The sequence below is a fragment of the Tenrec ecaudatus genome, chromosome 8 (genome assembly GCF_050624435.1).
Source record: "Tenrec ecaudatus isolate mTenEca1 chromosome 8, mTenEca1.hap1, whole genome shotgun sequence".
Lineage (NCBI taxonomy): Eukaryota > Metazoa > Chordata > Mammalia > Afrosoricida > Tenrecidae > Tenrec > Tenrec ecaudatus.
This window is the reverse complement of record NC_134537.1, coordinates 156349384-156367916: the sequence shown is the minus strand read 5'-3', so window position 1 is coordinate 156367916 and position 18533 is coordinate 156349384. Positions and strand designations below refer to the sequence as shown.

Here is an 18533-nt window from a genome sequence, read left to right as displayed (position 1 = left end):
CCCCGCTGGGCGAGCATCGTGCTCCGTTCGCTGAGCTGGTGCACCCAGTGGAGTCGCCTGGGAAGCTTTTCTCAGCGGGGAGTGATTTTTTTTCCATCAAAGCAGTTTCACTCGAACCTTGTTTTTTGTGACGGCTGATTTAAGACAACAGTAAGTGACTGAAATTTTGTTTCCGGCTCGGAAAAAATGCCCCAGAAACTGTTGTGATGTTCAACACAGCTAACAAGGACAGCGCCATGGGAAAAACTCAAGTGTTTTCTTGTTTCCAAAAAGGCGAAATGTCCATTGCTGACAAACCTCATTCTGGACTTCCCCAACAGATAAAAATGTTGACTCATAGTGCATTTGGAGTTTATTCCACCAGGTCAGACTGTTAAGTTTTCTATTTAGAGGTTCTGAAAAGATTGGGTAACAGGATGGAACAAAAAAGGCCTGATTTGTAGCTGATGGAGGGCTGGTTTTGTTAGGTAAACTGAGGCATGAAACGAGAAGAGACAGACCAAACTCGCCGAGGACTGATTAAAAAGCAGGCTTTATTGGGGACAAGCGGACGGGTTCAACAGCCTACAGTAAAGTGAAGCTGTGGAAGCCGCACCAGGGGAGCGCTTGAGGGTTTTTTATACGACGCCCCCCCTCCTGTTGAAGCTTCTGGAGAGTTGACGTAAGGTGCGGTTTTGCTCAGTGGGGCATACGTGACTGCTCGTTGTACAAGGTCAGCCTGTTCTGGTTCTAGGAACAATGATATGGGCGGTCTGTACTTTTAGAGGGTACAGTTACAGAACTAGCCCGTTTCTGGGAAACTCAGTCTGGGGGTAGGGTGCCCATGCTTTTACCAGACAGGTTTTGCCAACACAACAAAGCGCCGGCTCATACAGTCATCTCAGTGCACCAGTTTTTGGTCAAAAAAACCCCAGCATGCTTCTCTTGCCCCATGTACCTTACTCACCTGACCTTGCCCTGTGTGACTTCTCTTTGTTTCCATGAATGAAGAGGGACAGGAAAGGACAGCAATTTGACGACATAGAAGTGGTGAAAAAAACAAGGAAGGTGCTATCAGTCATCCAAACAGATGAGTTTGAAAAATGTTTCCTGTCATTTCTCTATCTGGCCTTGCGTGTTTCCCAAGGAGAGCAGCCAGTAACATCACTGAAAATTTTATAGCACACACCCCACACTCACTGTCATCCAACAAGCGGATTCCAACTCATAGGGACCCTATAGGACCGAGCAGAACTGTTCCTGTGGGCTTCTGAGACTGGAACTCTGAGAGCAGAAAAAGCCTCATCTTTACTCTGCCGTGCCACTGGTGGTTTTGTTAGGCAGCTTAGCCTAGGGAATTGCGAAGTCCATTTACGCATGCCCAGGAGAGCCAGCATAGGACAAAGCTGGATTTTCCTGCCGGGCTCGGATGGGCGTTACACCTGGACCAGCCCACCTGGGCCGGATGATTGCAATTCAGCCAGTGGGATCGACCTGGGGTCGTTCACCACACCTCCCCCGGGGAACCCTTGAAAAGGCAGGGACGGGAAGGGAGAGAGGCTTGTCTGGTCATCTTCGCAGGAGATCCTTGCGTGTCCCGGAGCAGTCTCTGCCAGGCTGCATGGCCAAAGGAATCGTATGGGTGCCGCGTAAAACCTGAAGCTTCTTTTAACTTTCATTAAATTCACTTGGATCACGAGCCGGCTCCGGCGTGAAATCTTTCTCGTGCGGAGCCAAGAACCGAGGTTGGAATTTAGGCCAGAGAGAGAGACCTTACAGTTTCACATTGCTGACCTTGCAGTTAGCAGCCACCATGATTCCATAAACACATGCCCACACGCACATTTGTATTTACTAAAGCAGCTGAACTTGCTAAGCCCCCACCCCGCAGAAATTAATATTCCTTATCTGGAAACCCTTTGTGGGCTATTTCGTTCCCTGTCCTAGATGCTTTGGTCACAACCATAACTTCATTTCTTTGTACTTTCCTAGTCATTATATCCAAGGTAACTATCAAAATCCATCTTTTAAATTAACTTTACAGCTTCCACTCCCTCCAGCTTGGCCTGTCCCAAGACCGAAGGCTGCAGTAGGGTGGAGCTGTAGTGGGTTGTTGTCAAGGACCTTTGCTCCCTCCCCCCCTCTGGCAATTCAGTCTTCCTTTAATCTTAGCTCTTCTACCACTCCTTACACTTCCCAAAAGCCAAATATTCTTTGGGTATGCCTGGAATGCTGGAATGCCTCTCTTCCTTCAGAGAGGGAAAATACCAGAGCTTCCACAGCACTTTCTAGCAAATCCCATCACTTCACTTGCACCTTCAATCCTTTCCTGCTTCTGAGGTGGGAACTGACTGAGGGCCCTATGCCAGATTTCAGACCTCCCTTTTGTCAACCCTAAATCAGACATAGTCTTGAACCTCTCTCTGGAATGTGGTTCCAAAGGACTTGACATCTATTCAGAGCTGCTAGATTGTGTCATTGTGATGCATATCATTGCTAGAAAATATAATGAGAATAACGAGTGCATTGTGAATCGTGTCTCCTGGACTTGTGCAGTGCAGCAGGGTTAGATGTATTACTACTGTCTTTGATCTTTGATGCTTAACCTATCCTATTACATATAATAGGATTTATAAGTCTGCTCCTATAAAGATTTAGACCCTGGTAAAACCTGTAAAGGTCACTGTGAATTTGAATGTACTCAATTGCAATAGGGGTTCAGGTGGAAGGAACTTCTTGGCGCTGTCTGGTAAGCACTGGACTGCTAACTGCGAGGTCAGAGGTTCAAACCCACTAGTTGCCCTGGGGGAGATGAGGTTGTTCCTCCTAGAAAAGATTAAAACTTTCAGAAAATCACTGGGGCAGTTCTACCCTGTCCTGTAGGGTCTCTGAGTCCGACTGACTTGAAGGTGTGAGAGTGGGCGAGTGGGGAAGAATGAATGGTGACAGTGGGTTTAGTTCCAATCAGCTGCAGGAAAAGTATTTAACTTTCCTGAACCTTAGTATGCTCACCCGTAATCTGGTTATAATATTCACACACAGTTGTTGGGGGACTTTTCCCACTTACTTTTCCTCTCACTGCAAATAGAACGCAGTTAAAAAAAACTGAAATAGTCAATGCGACATCATCGGTGAATGGAAAACGAGACGCAAGTAATTACTTACATCAATGCAACTAGTAAATGTTGAGTTGGTGATACTAAAATTCAAAACCGAACTCTGATCTCGCCAGTCGATTCCAACTCAGCCGGACTCTACAGTGCAGAGTAGAACAGTCTCTGAGACTAAGTCGTTATCCGAGTAGACAGCCTCGCCTCCACAGTGGGTGTTTCCCAATCTGGGCGTTAGCAGCCCAGCACATGCACGTAACTCACTGCCCACCTAGAGTCTCCTAGTGGTTGATCTCATTGCCATCAAGTCCTAATGACTCACAGGCACCCAACAGGACAGGGTAGAAATGCCCCTGTGAGTTTCCGAGACTGTGACTCTTTGTGGGAATAGAAAGCCTCAACTATTCGCCTCTGCAGCAGTTGGTGGTTTTGAACTGCTGACCTTGAAGTTAGCAGCTCAGGTAGTCACCACCTAGGTACCCCATTATGTTGCTGCTGTGGACACTGAAAGCAGTCACAGCACACAAAATACTGCTTATTATTCTGAGACTGAGAAATCCAGTGAGGTGCAGCTGGCCGGTCAATTAACACCCAAGTACCAATCACCCCAATCATCAAATTTCTGCTTCCTTCTGGAAATAGGAGCTCTGGTGACTCACAGAGTCACTATGAGTGGAAACCCACCCCGTCGCAGTGGGGTGGTTTTTTTTGGGGGGGGGGGTTGGCGGGGTGCGCAGTTTAGTGGTTTGACGGAGGGCTGCACACCACGAGGTCAGCAGTTTGAACCCACCAGCTCTCTGCTCCTGGAAAGAATCGCAGCCTTGGAAAGCTACAGGACAGGGTTGTTAGGAGTCAGAATCCACTCAGGGGTCCTCAAACTTTTTAAACAGGGGGCCAATTGGCCAGTTGACTGTCCCTCAGACCCGTTGGAGGGCCGGACTATAGTTTAAAAAAAACAAACTAGGAACAAATTCCTGTGCACACTGCACGTATCTTGTCCTCGGCGGGCCATAGTTTGAGGCCGCTTGCTACGTGGCCCTTTGGTCTTGCGACCGGTTTCTGCGGCGGAACCGTCGGCCGGGTGGCGGAGCCCCGGCCGGACTCGGGAAGCCGAACACCGCGTGACCGGAAGCGCGCCGCCGCAGCGGCAGCGTGTCACCGGGTGGGGGAGGGAGCGCGCAGCGAGCGAGCGGGCGACGCCGCGGAGGCCCGAGCGCGAAGATGGCGGCCTTCTCCGGTGCGTGTGAGGGAGTTGGGGCGGGCTGGGTGGCAGGAGCCACGCTTCAGCCTTAGGCGGCCGTCCGGGGTCCCTGGAGGTGCGAGCGGACAGGGGGACGGGGTCCCGCGCGGTGCCGGAGGGCGCTGTCCGTTGTATCTGCCTGGGCGGTATCTGTGCCAAGGGGGCCGTGGCGGCGGCCTGAGGCCCGCCCCGCGCGACTTGGGCCCCGGTGCGTTTGTCCAGACTGCGTCCCTCGTCCGTCCTCGCCGGGGCTTCCTGCGGCCGGGGCGGCGTGGTCCTGGCTGCGCCGGACGCCGGAGGACGGCCCTAGGGAGACCCCCTTTCTGCCCGCCGCCGGGGCCTCTGGGCGGGGGGGGGGGGACTGCGCCCGCTGCCCCGCCCCCAACCCTCCCGAACCGCAAGGTCCCGACGGAAACGGCCTGCCGCTCCTTTGTGAAGCTCCGCTGCAGCATCCTTCAGAAACGCGCACGCCACAGCGTGTGGATGAGTGTGCGTGCGCAGTGGCCCGGCCCAGCAGGGCTTGGCGAGCGAATTGTCCTTTTATTGCCCGCGTCGCAGACCCTGTGTTCTTCCAACCAGGATGTTAGGTGACTTCTTCCACCCCAGTCAGTCCTCGTTTCATCACCTTCCGTCCAGTATCCGTCGTTTTACTGCCGTGTGATCTGCATTAGAATAAGTTAATAAATGTACAGAGCAGTGGGGATGTCAGGGTAGACTTTTCATGCTCTGACCTCCTAAGCCAGCTTGGGATGCAGAGGCGTATAGGACGTAGGTCCGTTTTCTCACGTAGGAAGATTGGGAATTCCGAATCTCTACCCACCAGAGAAAGTCCAGCGGAAATCGAACCTACCCAGAGGGATTGCTGAGTTTGTTGTTTTTCCTCGCTCCCTCTGAAAGCAGGGTTTGAAAGCCGAATTCCGTAGACTCTATGGCATAGAGGAATTCCACGCTGTCGTTTTTATAGGCCTCATGTCTTTAGGAATTCAGCTGAAATCTCAGGAACGTCAAGACAGCGGGCTGGAAGAAGCGTTTGTGATATGGTGAAATAAAGATAAAACGAGAATTCCGTGAAGAATGCGAATTTTTAAAAAATGTTATTATTTTCCCCTAACGGTGCATGCTGTACGTGCTGTTCTTAAAAATATAGTAACCATGCCCAGAACAAAAAGTGGTCTGAAAGTTATTCAAAGCAGTGCGTGCTTACTGTATGTCCTATGAGAGTTTGGGGAGTGAAGTACTTGATAGCATCGTCATCATTTCCAAGCCTTTTGCATTTTCAGAGAGAGAGTATAGGTAAATTCTACTGGCCACAATTCTCAGAAAGGGCTGCATGGATATACAACTTTCCATTCTGATTTCTCTATCTGGGTTTTTCCAGGAGAGATTTAGAAGTAGGAGAGCCTTCTTTTTCTTGAAATAATACATACTTTCCCGGTCATCAATGTTTATGTGAATTAGTGTATACTATATATACATTTAGTGTTGCAGCTTTTATGTTAATTGCTAAGATGATTCTCACCTGGTGCAAAGAAAGTAACGTTGGAAAAGGGTATGCTGTTTGTAGCTTGCAGAGTTGTCTGTGTGGCTTCACGATCACAAGAAGTACAAAATTCTCAAACTAGTTATCTTTGGGGTTTGGGAATATTTAAATGTTTCTAATGGTAATATGTATTTTATAGTAGTGTATACTGGTCATTAGAATTAGAAACTAAAAAGCCAAATCTAAGCTAGACTCTACCACTGAATGGATACTGACTCATAGGGCCCTACAGGACAGGATGGAACTGCCCCTGTGAGCTCCCGAGACTGCATGTATCTCTATGGGATGAGAAAGCCGCACCTGTCTCGTGCACAGAGGCTGGTGGCAGAGATTTATAGCCTTGGAAACCCAGTGGAGCCCTTCATCTGTCTGCAGGGTTGCTGCTCCTTGGCATTGACTTGATGGCATGAGGTTGACAGGGTCGCTATGGGCCAAATTGACTTGACAGTACGGGGTTTGGGTTTTGGTTGGCTCATTTGAGCAATGATAATGAAAAAACAACCAGGAACAACTCAACCCACTCATTTAGGACGGACCTTGAAGTAGAATTATTTAAATATGTGCACAGTTAAACACACCAGTCCTTCATTTCCAATTTCCCAACGTTTCAGCACCAGTACTCTGAGTAATTATAGTTCTGTTATGGCTGCCAGCTAGTGTGAGCTTTCCTGCATGTTTGTTCATTTAGCTCGACTCGCTGAGGTATTCACGTCCTTGAATGGCCAAGAAACACGTCTCTGTCTTTCGATAAAAAAACAAACTTTTTTTTTTGTTTTTGTTTTGTTTTTTTATTTTAACAATTTATTGGGGCTCATACAATTCTTTTCACAGTTCATACATATACATACATCAATTGTATAAAGCAATAAAAAAATAATATAATTCAAAAAAAAAAAAGAAAACTAAAATAAAAAATACCATCTACAAAGAAAATACCATATACAATAGTGAGTTGGAATCTGCTCAGTGACAGAGAGTTTGGTTTTTAAGAAAAAGAAAATACCTTAGAGAACTGTAACAAAACATGACCAGGTTTTATGTGCTGTGACGCCCGCTGTGCTGATAAACAGCTCAGAGACTTAAATAAATGAAGTGACAGAGCAGAAACAAACAAAAAAAAACAAACGTTAGTGAAGGAGCCTCTGTAACTGGCACAGTTTTACTCATCATAGGAGGTAGACACTCAGTAGCAAGCACTTGGATTTAAGTGACAAATGCAGTAGATATTATCTCTAATTGTATATTCTAGTAAGGTCAGACGAGAGGACTTCAAAAATGTGAATGAATTTATGATCTTTTAATTAAGTTCTTTTTATTAACTTCTTAGCGCTGCCTTGTATTAATTCCATGTTGTGCAAGAAAATAGGCTAGTAAGTGAGAGCTTGGATTAAACCCAAGTTAAACTCCCAAACTTACACTTTTCAACGGTACCAAGTACCTACTATATGGTTGAGCTGCTATGCTCTAAAATCTTTTTCCCTATGAACCATAATTTTAAGAGTAGTATGATAATGTGCCAAGTTTAATGACTTTATTTTCAGAGATGGGTGTTATGCCTGAAATTGCACAAGCTGTGGAAGAGATGGATTGGCTGTAAGTAGATGAATCTTAAATGTACCTACGACAACTGTGCTAAACAGTTAACTATTATCAAAGATATGGGGAACTAGTTGGGTAAATAAATGTATTTTTTTCTTGTAATTTCTTAAAGAAAGTTGGATGTTTAAACTTTGATATATTTTTAGCTAAAAAAAACAAAGGATTATATGTGTCAGAGAAAATTATTGTTCAAGCTTAGGTACGAGTTCCTGGGTGACAACAGTATCAAGTACCGGGCAGTTCACCAACGCTTTGGTGGGGTTCAGACCCAGCTCGAGGGGCCTGGCTTCGGAATGGTTAGAGCCTTGAAACCTCCTAGAGTGCAGATCTGCTTTGCACACCTGAGTTGGAATCAACCTGGTGGCGACCAACAACAGGCTTATTGTTTCATGACTGACCCAGCTCAGGTGACTTAGTTTTAGTGATGCATGGGTTGCGCACTAAACTTCTTTAAAATCGCTTTCTTTTAGTCTCCCCACTGATATCCAGGCTGAATCAATCCCATTGATCCTTGGAGGAGGTGATGTACTTATGGTATGTTGAAATTTGGTGAGGTGATTAGGAGCTGGGGACATAATTCTCTGGCCATCTGTGACCTTCTTTAAGAATTGTAGGTTTAAAAATATTTCCCCTAAATTGTATTCCTTCACAAGCATTCATGATACATTACTGTGTTCAAGGTGCTGGGTAGAAACTGGGGAAATACAAAAGTGCAAGAGATTCACTTGAGAATCTTGTGCCCTTGGGAAGCATAAACCTCACAGGGCAGTTTGATGTGTACAAAACTGAGCATCACGTCAGAGAGAACGTGACCCCTGCAAAAGAGCCCGAATGCTACAGGATTCCAGTGTGGGAGCAAGTGGGAGGCTGGTGTTTAGTTAACTTGATGAAGAAATTATAAGGAACTTCCTCGAGAAAGTAGATTCTTGACATGGAAAGGGGAAAGAGAAATGCTCTCCAGGTAGAGCATCAAGTGAAATAGATAGGGACTGGGAGAATGTGGGATATGATCCGAGAGGGATTCTGTGAGATTGTTACTGCATACAATCTTCGTGTTTAGGGGAAAGGGCTCAATTTAGGTTAAGTGCTCAGCTATCAGGGTATAACTTGATAGAAGATGGAAAATCTGTAGGAGTTGAAAATATATATGAGGGTAGGATTAATCCAATTAGCAAAGCAAGCACATAATTCTGACATTGGGATTATGGAGGGATTTCAAAAAGTTTGTGGAAAAGTTCTATTTTCCTGCAAACTCTTTGATGCCCCCTCTCTTGTGCATTGAGTCAGATTATTTGGACTCTTTCTTGGGTGTTCTATTAAAGAATTTTGTATTTGTTGGCAGTGGGGAGAATTGGAAGCTTTTGAACCTGGGGGTTACATGGTAGAATTGCATTTTTATGGAGATCAGTTTAGCAGTAGCGTGTAGTACGGCTCTGGAGGCCTGGCTGCTTTTGTAATAACTAGGTTAGAATGACGAGGTCCTGTACTTGAAAGGTGGAAATGGAAGAAGGGAGGGAGCGCTGGGGCAGTGGGGAGAAAGTGATCGTGTTGACAACCGTGAAAGTTAACTGAGGTGACCGGAGTAACGTGGAAGCGCTTCATTAAATGTTGAAGATTTCTACATAAACTGCACTTTCACTTTTCTTACAGGCTGCAGAAACAGGAAGTGGAAAAACAGGTGTAAGTGCTACTCTTAAATTGACTTCATAAAACAATTGAATTTTAAAGTAGCTTTAAACCTACAGCCCAGGTAGTGCAATGGCTAAGTGCGCAGCTGCTTACTGCACGATCAGCATTTCCAATCCATCAGCCCCCCTGCAGAGAGAGATGTGGCAGTCAGTCTCCGCAAGACTTCCAGCCTAGAAGGCCTAGGGGAATTAATATTCCGTGGGGTCCCTAGGAGTTGGATTGACTGTAAGGCAGTGTTTGTTCTCTTTTCAGAGTAGCTATTACTTTGAAATATTTAATAAAATAATCACTTCTAAACTGTAGGGATTTATTGCCTACAGTGAATGGTTGTTGTTGTCCTCTGATTCTGACATAACATCAAAAAGGAAATATGGCATTAAGAATCTAGCTTATAATTAGTCTTGGAGAAAGGGCCATCGTACCTTTAGTATTTATACTCACTTCTAAAATATTACTACACTGGCTGTGATAAATAAAAAGGTTGAAAATGGAGCTCTGTCAGAATGGACATTGTTTCTCTTTCGTTAAGGATCATTCAGGAGGTGCTCATGGCATATTGTTTTGAGCTGTCTCCTGGCTCGTATCCTTTATTTTATCCTTTAAGTTATCTAACTGGTATTTTGTGTGTGAACAAATTAAATGAGAGCAGCATTGTTGTAGACAGGTGTAATTAATCTCAGGTGTAATATTTTGTCATCTGTAAATTATGAAGCGGCTTGATTTCTGAGTATTAATGGGGAAAGCACTTGTTTCTCTAATAGGCTTTCAGTATTCCAGTTATTCAGATCGTTTATGAGACTCTAAAAGATCAACAGGAAGGCAAGAAAGGAAAAACAACAATTAAAACTGGTGCTTCAGGTAATTTTTACGTTTTCTCTTTTTGTGTAAGCCAATGATTCTTAAGTTTGTGGCCTTTAGAAATGTAAGATGTTTGTGCATTTTTATTGCCAATATTTCAGGATGCTTTTGACTTTGTCCTAGAAACCCGGGATTCTAAATTATTGGTTACACTTTGGGCTGTTAACCATAAGGTCAGCAGTTCAAAACCACCAGCCACTCCGTGGGAGAATGATAGGGCTTTCTATTCCCCAAAAGAGTTTGCAGTCTTGGAAGCCAGTAGGGGCAGTCCTGCCCTGTCTGCCAGGGTGCCTGTGAGTCAGACTTGATTCCATGGCAGTGTATTTGGTTTTGGGGTTTTGAAGGATCCTTGGCTGTTCCCTGTACAGGAGAGAGAGGCATCCTGTACTTTTTTGTCAGAGAAGTGAGAAGGAGCCCAGGCAGTTAAAATGTAAAGTATCGATTTTAAACTCAGATTTATATTTTTCACCCTAGAGATGGTGTTCCATTTTATTAGGGTTTTTGGTTTTACCTCTGCCCTGACTAATCATACCGTAGTTTCTTTTATCTGTAAATGGTGCTGTTTCTGTTAAATGACTTCTAAATTCCATGTTGTCTTCATCTAGGACTCTCATTTTAATACGGTGTGTTCCACATTGTAGGTCACTTCTGTTTCATGATACAAATCTGGGTTGTGACAAAACAGCAAGCTTCAGTGGTATGAACTGGCATATCAAAGAGTAATAATGTTAAACAGAAATGAATGAATGCGTTTGTGAGTGAATATGAGATTAGATAAAAGAAGTTTTAGTTCTAAATGAACTGTTATTGGGGTTCCACTTCCAAAAGGCCACAGACTTGAAAACCTTGTAGAATCCAACCCAAATCAAAATTTAAAATAAAAAATAAACCTCGTGGAACATAGTTCTACTTTGCAACTTCTGAGCTGATATTAATTGTAGTTCATGACAACTGGTAGTCTCTAGGTCTTACAGGGCTGTGATAATCTTTAGCTTCAGACCCCATATAAATGAAGTGGGGCTTTTGGATTATGATAAAGGATGTGCTTTTCTTTTAATGATAGTAAGATAACTAATTGGCCCAGAAATAATGAAAGGCGGTTATTGCCACTCTGACTGAAGTCTGCTTAGCTAGGTGAGCTTCCTTTTTCAGGGCCCTAGTGGTTATTGCAAAGATTGGTGCCAAGTGATAGATTTCAAAGTACATTGAAGCAAGTGAGGAGATAGGGGCTCTCTTCCTCATCTTAATAGAGTTTTCGTTTTACTTTTGTCATCAATAAAATCAGCATGAGTTTCATATTTGTATATTCCAAATATGTGTAAAGCCATATTAAATATTAGAGGAATTAAGTCTTGTAAAATATACTTGCTTTATGTTTGATGGTTTTTAATTTCACATTTATGTTGGTAATTTTTCTCATTTTAATTTGTTTAGTGCTCAACAAATGGCAGATGAACCCATATGATAGAGGATCAGCGTTCGGTAAGTAGGTAGATTTAATAGATGATTTTGTAATTCAGGCAGTTTGTCTCTACTAATGCTTGATACCAAGAAAATTGTGACAAAACTACTGTCAAGGGAGATTTAATTTAGTGGATGTTACATATAGTCGCTGTAATAAAATAGTGTAGTATTGGCACTATTATAGGAGTAGACAAATAGGTTAGAGGAATAGAATGGAAATAAATCCCAGTAAATGGCAGAAAGTCGTGTGCAGAATAAACAAAGTATTTCTTCAAAGTAGGAAAATGATGATTTATTCACTAAGCATGCTGGCATATAGGCATTCCATCTGTAACAATATATAGTTTACTGCTATCATTTTAAATTAAAAATAAATTCTAGGTAGGTTTAGGATTCAGTTATATAAAACAAATTTTAACATATGGGAGACACATGCAATTTATGAGTAGACATTTTAAATTTGTTTTAGTTTCTCTTATTTTCAACTTCTCATAGGTTTTTCTGTTTTATTTTGTCATCATTGGGGTTTTTGATCTGATTTATTTGTAGGTAAATCTGTAGTGATAGTAACTAGATTAATAGTTACGTAGTTCCTTTGGGTATGGCAGAGGAGGTTGGGGGAACTGGGGAGCTAATAATGTGTACAAGAATGAAGAAAATGTTCTAAAATTGATTGTGGTGATGAGTGTACAGGTCTCTTCAATTCATTTAAATCATTGTTTGTGAATTTTATAACATTTAATAACAAAAGCAACTTAGGGATAAGGAAACCACTAAAAGTTGGGAACTAGAAATTATGAAGGAAAAGCTCAGTGTGTTTGTATAAGAAGTTAACAAAAATGATTAAAATGTAATAGACTGATAATTAAGATAGAAGAATATTTGTCATGTGGATGACCTATAGAGAATCCTTAAGTAATAGAGTCATGTAGCTAACCGATTAATGTGTTAGAGATTACCAATAAGAGCAAATCCAAATTGTCGATCAACATGCAAAGATTTAACTCGCCGGAAAGTGAAGAAATAGAAATCCAGATACAGATCTTTGCCCCCTGGTTTGCAAGAACTCAAAAGCGGTAGCACACTTTCTTGGTAGAAATATGAATTATCGTTGCCTTTCTGGTAGGCAGCTTGTTAGCATTCCCTGTTAGACCTTCCTGGAGGGTCTAGCCCAGGTGTTGACAAAACTTTGGAGATGGGAGAGCTAGTCGTGTCCCTCAAAACAAATACGGATTTATGAGAATGCCAGAAATATAAATATTTTTTCTACCAATGGTCAATCTGGTTACAAACATTGGATTTACCACTTATTAATAGTCTCACTTTAGGAAACTAACTTTTTAATCTTTTATTTATTTAAAAAATCATTTTATTGGGGGCTTGTACAACTCTTATCACAATCCATACATCCATCCATTGTGTCAAGCACATTTGTACACTTGTTGCCAACATCATTCTCAAAACATTTGCTCTCCACTTAAGCCCCTGGCATCAGCTCCTCATTTTCCCCCTCCCTCCTCACTCACCCCTTCTTCCTCACTCACCCTTCCCTCATGAACCCTTGATAATTTATAAATTATTATTTTGTCATATCTTGTCCGACGTCTCCCTTCACCCACTTTTCTGTTCGTCCCCCAGGGAGGAGGTTACATGTAGATCCTTGTAATCACTTCTCCCTTTTCACCCACTCACCCTCTACCCTCCTGGTGTTGCCACTCTCACCACTGGTCCTGAAGGAATCATCCATTCTGGATTCCCTGTGTTTCCAGTTTCTATCCGTACCAATATTTTTACAAACAAAATCACCATGATCTGAAAAATGTCCTTTAAATGTTTTCAGTTTTACTTCAGAGCCATGTGTATGTACTGAAAGAGCAGCTGTTAGCTCGGGACTGCAGTTTGCCGGCCCTGGTCTATCCTGTGGAAATAACAGCGGTGTGCAAGATAGACTTACACAAAGGATGTTTGTTGCAGTATTATTTGTAGAGATACCTGCCAACAAGTGGAATGCTATCGCTAGGAGAAGGCATAACCAATGTTAGTTTATTTTCAAAGGCTCCTGTGGGGCCATTACAAAGAATAAATGAGAGCTATCCGCTTGACTTGGGGGAATTTTCCCCACGTGTTGATGATGGAGAAGGCACGCTGCAGAGAGAAGTTAGGACTGAACCTGAAGAATCAAACTCCTTCCCCTGCCCCCCAAATATTTAGCCTCCACTATAATATATATGATTTTTATCTGTATAAAAGAACTTCAAATATAACAATTATAAGAATTCGCCACTGATAGACAATTTCAGAAGTTTGAAGTTTTATATCATGCAGTACCCAAATGTATAAGAATTTAGACTCAGCTTTATACTCAAATATAAATTTGATTGCTGGTAAGTGATGAGGTGCTTTTTTTAATTTTGAAAGGTTTTTAATTTTTAAAGATCATTGTATTGAGGGTTCTTATAACAGTCCATACATCAACTGTATCAAGCATATTTGTACATATGTTGCATCATCGTTTTCTACACATTTACGTTCTATTTGAGCCCTTGGTATCAGCTCCTCTTTTTTCCTTCCTTCCCTCACCCTCCTGATGAAGTGCTTTTAAACATTAGGAAATGATTTCTAAAGGGTTTTTTACATCGAGTTGCTGAAAAATGAGTTGCAAATGAGGGCGTTTCTTTTCATTACAGACAAAAGCTAAAAGCTTGCCAGTAAAACACCCACTTGGTGACTGCCATTGATTTACAATGATATATAATAAACCTCTCTGAAGGTTCTTATATTGGTCAGTAGTGAGCCCTGGTGGTATACTGGTTACCTCTTGGGCTGCTAACCACAAAGTCAGCAGATTGATACCATCAGTGGCTCCTTGGGAGAAAGATGAGGCTTTCTAGGTTACAGCCTTGGAAACTGACAGGACAGTGGGCAGTGAGTTTGGTTTTGTTTTAGGTATTAGCCAGTGACAAATATATTTAAGCATACTTTTTTGTTGTTGTTTTCCCATATGGTTTCTGGATCTGTGGATTGGAGAACAGATCAGAAACAGTTCCTGTTAAGTTTTTTTAGGGTAGAAATCACCCAAGCTCTCACTTAGTTTTAATAGCAAAGCAATAAATCCTTGCATTGCTGCACCATCCTCCTATAGGGGACTTTAGAGAACAGTTGTGTAGGACTGTCTGTGCTGGTGCTGTCGCTGCTGCTGGTGTAAATCAGGTTAGGGCAACGTTGATTCCTTTCTCAACTTGTTGCTCCGAAGTCTCGTCCTAGTTCACAGATGATAATTTAGAAAGTAGCTCTCAACATGACCCAGCACTGCCAGGGGATGAATAAGAGCAGTTAGTTACTCATGGCGAAGACATCGCGCTTTCAGGAATTCCTGAGTGTCAGTCTCTGGACCATTGTAGCAAGTGAAAGCCTGATCTCAGTAGATTGAATCATACTTACTTCAGAGTACATGGTTTATACCGTCTGTACTGTGTGTTTACCGTGTGTGTGCTTTGTCTTTCCCTCAATCCAGCAATTGGATCTGATGGTCTTTGTTGCCAGAGCAGAGAAGCAAAGGAATGGCATGGATGTAGAGCGGCTAAAGGAGTAATGAAAGGTATCTGAACCGCATTTGTGCTTGTACGGTTTTGAGGCAATGTATTGTTAACATGGACTTTCCATAAGTAGCTTTCACTTGAGGATTTGGAGAGATTTTTGTTGGTACAAAAGACTTTGTAATGTTTTCTGTATGAAACCTAGAAAGTGGTCGTTGAGAAATAATGCAAAAAAATGGTTACAGGGTAAATGAATTGTGTGTGACGTAACTTATTTAAATTTCACCGTATTTTGTTTGCCCTTATAGGGAAACACTACTATGAAGTATCCTGTCATGACCAAGGATTATGCAGAGTTGGGTGGTCTACCATGCAGGCGTCCTTAGACCTGGGTAAGCATTTCTAGAGTAACTGAATTTAGTGTGGTTGTTAGCATTTTCTTTTACTTCCAAAGGCAGTGCAAACTGAACCGTACAAAAATTATATTTGAGGGATATGAGAATAAAGTTACTTATATATATACCCAACTCTATTCCCAAAAAAAGGCTTGAAGCAGATTTCCAAATGCATATATATTAAAATAGTGTAACATCAGGTGGAGTAAGTGAAGACTATGAGGCCAAGCTGAACTGAGTGTGTGAGTGTGTGCTGCAGAGTGCTGCATAGAGCCCTGCACTTAGGGTAAACTCAGTCCCTGGTTCCTTACTGGTCAGAGCAGAGGCACGCAGGGTCATTGTGTCCAGTGTCACCTACTTTCCACAGGCTAGCAACACTTCAGTTTGCAACATTTGGAAACTTAAACAAGGATTGCCTGGTGTTATTTTAAAAGGAGTGACTGAGTCTAGTGCAAATAAAATCACTTATTTTAGAGGGCTTTGCTTCATATTTGTTGTATTTACTCTTGCCACGTTTCAAATCCAGGAACTGACAAGTTTGGCTTTGGCTTTGGTGGCACAGGAAAGAAGTCCCATAATAAACAGTTTGATAATTATGGAGAGGTAAGCTCACTATAGTATTCCCTTCAACATAGCTTTCGCAAACTTTCTTGTTCATTTATTCAATCATGATTTAACCCGAAGATAAAGAAATGATTTCTCAAAGACAAGTGGATTTTTTGTGTATTCCTCCCAGACTGTTCAGATTTGGATGATGAAGAAGTAGTGTAAAATGAGATGAATGTGTAGTGGTTACAGTTTTCTTTTCATGTCGTTCATTACTAGCCTGTGAAAAAGAAATGACATGGGGTGTTGTCTGACCTCCTCCAGCTGCACAAGGCATGCCCAGCCCTGCCAGTTTTGCCCCCAACTGCACTCCCACAGCGCTCTGCTTTGCATCTGGGTTCAGTCATTCATTGCAGTGGCCACACAGAATGCAGTCAGCACTCAGGATTATGGGGCTTATTAAAAATGCTCAGGATACAGTTATTCAGACAGGACACCTCTTAGTCCTGGGCTCCTCAGCCATAGGACTTATTAGCCTTTGCCCTGCGTGGGCAGTGTTACAAAGCTCTTTAAGGGCTGTCAGTACATATTGAAAGGGCACTCCACCCAGCGTCAGCCTGGGAGCACTCGGCTCTGTGTCTCTGAGTTAGCAATACTAGCTTGGCCAATTAAGTGCCTGAAAGCCCTGAGCTTTACTTGCTGTGTGGATTGGGAAGTCCACTGCTTTGTTGATGTCCTGCCTTTTGGTTCTGCTGCTGTTCTCTCATGCCAGAGCTGTCCTTTGGTTGAAGGAAGTTCACTGTGCCGGGAGCTTGTGGCGCAGAGGATGCACTACACTACGGACTCCTCTTTTGCTGGCAGTGAAATCCCCTCCTGCTTCTGAGGTGGCTCGTTTTCTACCCACAGGATGGCAGTCACAATCAACCCAGTTAACAGGAGCTCACAGTTGAATTGTGTGTTCTTTTTTTCATAAATGGAATCATAGAATATTTCTTCTTTTGTGTCTGGCTTATTTCATTTAGCATCATGATTTTAAGGTTCCTATTGTAGCCTATCTTAGAATATTCTTTTCTTGGTAGGATAATAACTATTGTGTGTATATACATTCATGTGTTTATCCATTCTGGTGTTGATGGACACTTGGGTTGTTCTTTACTGTTTGACTGTTGTGGCTCTTGCTGTTGTGAGCCTTGGTGGACAAAGATACCTGAGTGCCCCGGTTTTCCATTCTTTTTGGTATATATCTAGGTGTGGAATTATGATAATTCTACTGGAGTCTCTACTCATCACACTGGGGTTGGTTTTCCTTTTAAAGTTTCATGGTTTTAGCTCTTCTATCTAGGCCTTTAATTCATTTTTAGGTAACTTTCATATATGATGTGAGTTAGAGGTCCAACTTTATTCTTTTGCATATGGAAATTCTTTTGCCCCAGAACTCATTTCAGTTGTTTTTTTTTTTTTAATCAAAATGTAATTATTCTGGTAAGCTTAAAATCTAGTATGTGGGTTGAGCCAAAACATCACCCTGATTCTAAGTAGCCTGATGAGTCCTTCTATTATGTATATGTTATAATAAACGTTGCATACCTATACTTAACCATGGACCTCTAGTGGTTACACTTTGGGTTGCTGACTCGCAACAACAGTAATTTGAAACCACCAGCTGCTCTGAGGGGGAAAGAAGCAGCTTTCTCATGTAGAGTTACCATCTTATAAACCCACAAGGGCAGTTCTGCTCTGTCCTGTAGGTCACTGTGGGTCATAATTGACTTGATAGGAGTGAGTCTTGGCTTATACTAAAACTACAAGGAATTATTTTAAAACCAAAGATTATAGCCTCAAAACCCTAATAAGTTTCTGCCCTGACATATAGGCTTACTATGAACAGGTATTATGAGTCAGAATCGACTCACTGGTACACAACTTTCTTTTGAGCTTTTACTCTTACTTGAGGTTGTGCTTCCTATGAACAGCATTTGACACTCTGGTTTCCTAGGAATTCACTATGCATGATACCATTGGATGCTACCTTGATGTAGATAAAGGACATGTCAAGTTCTCGAAAAATGGTAAGCTTTCCATGGGTTGCCTTAGTAGATAAATGATAAATGGCATTTGGTATGTCTTCATTTTTATTCCCTTCTCCCCCTTCTTAAGTCCTTTCTCCTCCTTTCCCTGACTTCCTTTTGAACAAATATTATTATTGAACATTTGTTGTGAGTCAGACTTATGGGGACTGGAGAAAACATAGTAGACAGTGCCTCATTACTTCACCGGAGCGTACATACTGGCGGGAGAAGCCGACAGAAACATGTCAAGTGAGAGTGCTATGAAGGAGAGGATTAAAGGAGGGAAGGAAGTGGAGAGCGAGATTCCTCTAGAAGTGTGTTTTTCTGTATTTATCTTCTCACATAAGATGGCATTTGAGTCAAAACCTGAGTGAGTTGGGTAGTGGGCCATGCGGCTGTCTTGGAAGACCACTGCAGACAGAAGAACAACAGTTAGTGCAAAGGCCCGGCTGGAAGCTGTGTGAAATCCCTGACTGACTAAAGTAGAGTGCATTGAGCATAAGGAAGA

At 42.6% G+C, this 18533-nt stretch overlaps 1 protein-coding gene and 1 long non-coding RNA gene across 4 annotated transcripts in view; one reads left to right on the top strand and one right to left on the bottom strand.

Moving 5' to 3' along the window:
- Window positions 1-513: 513 nt before the first annotated feature.
- Window positions 514-5428, bottom strand: LOC142455316 (uncharacterized). The gene is made up of 2 exons (XR_012785764.1): window positions 5180-5428; window positions 514-4991 (listed from the first exon to the last, which is right to left on the bottom strand). It is a non-coding gene; the product is annotated as an uncharacterized LOC142455316 (long non-coding RNA).
- Window positions 4063-18533, top strand: part of DDX1 (DEAD-box helicase 1) — a 39509-nt gene continuing 25038 nt past the window's right edge. Inside the window, exons 1-10 of one of the 3 annotated variants that reach the window (XM_075557088.1) lie at window positions 4063-4405; window positions 7411-7462; window positions 7939-8002; window positions 9119-9148; window positions 9919-10015; window positions 11450-11497; window positions 14994-15077; window positions 15324-15407; window positions 15937-16013; window positions 17953-18025. In XM_075557088.1, coding sequence (XP_075413203.1) covers window positions 7413-7462; window positions 7939-8002; window positions 9119-9148; window positions 9919-10015; window positions 11450-11497; window positions 14994-15077; window positions 15324-15407; window positions 15937-16013; window positions 17953-18025 — 607 coding nt within the window. In that variant the 5' untranslated portion in view covers window positions 4063-4405; window positions 7411-7412. Of the gene's footprint in view, window positions 4406-7379; window positions 7463-7938; window positions 8003-9118; window positions 9149-9918; window positions 10016-11449; window positions 11498-14993; window positions 15078-15323; window positions 15408-15936; window positions 16014-17952; window positions 18026-18533 lie in introns of those variants that run through there. The other 2 variants (XM_075557085.1, XM_075557087.1) reach the window with 2 other exon arrangements.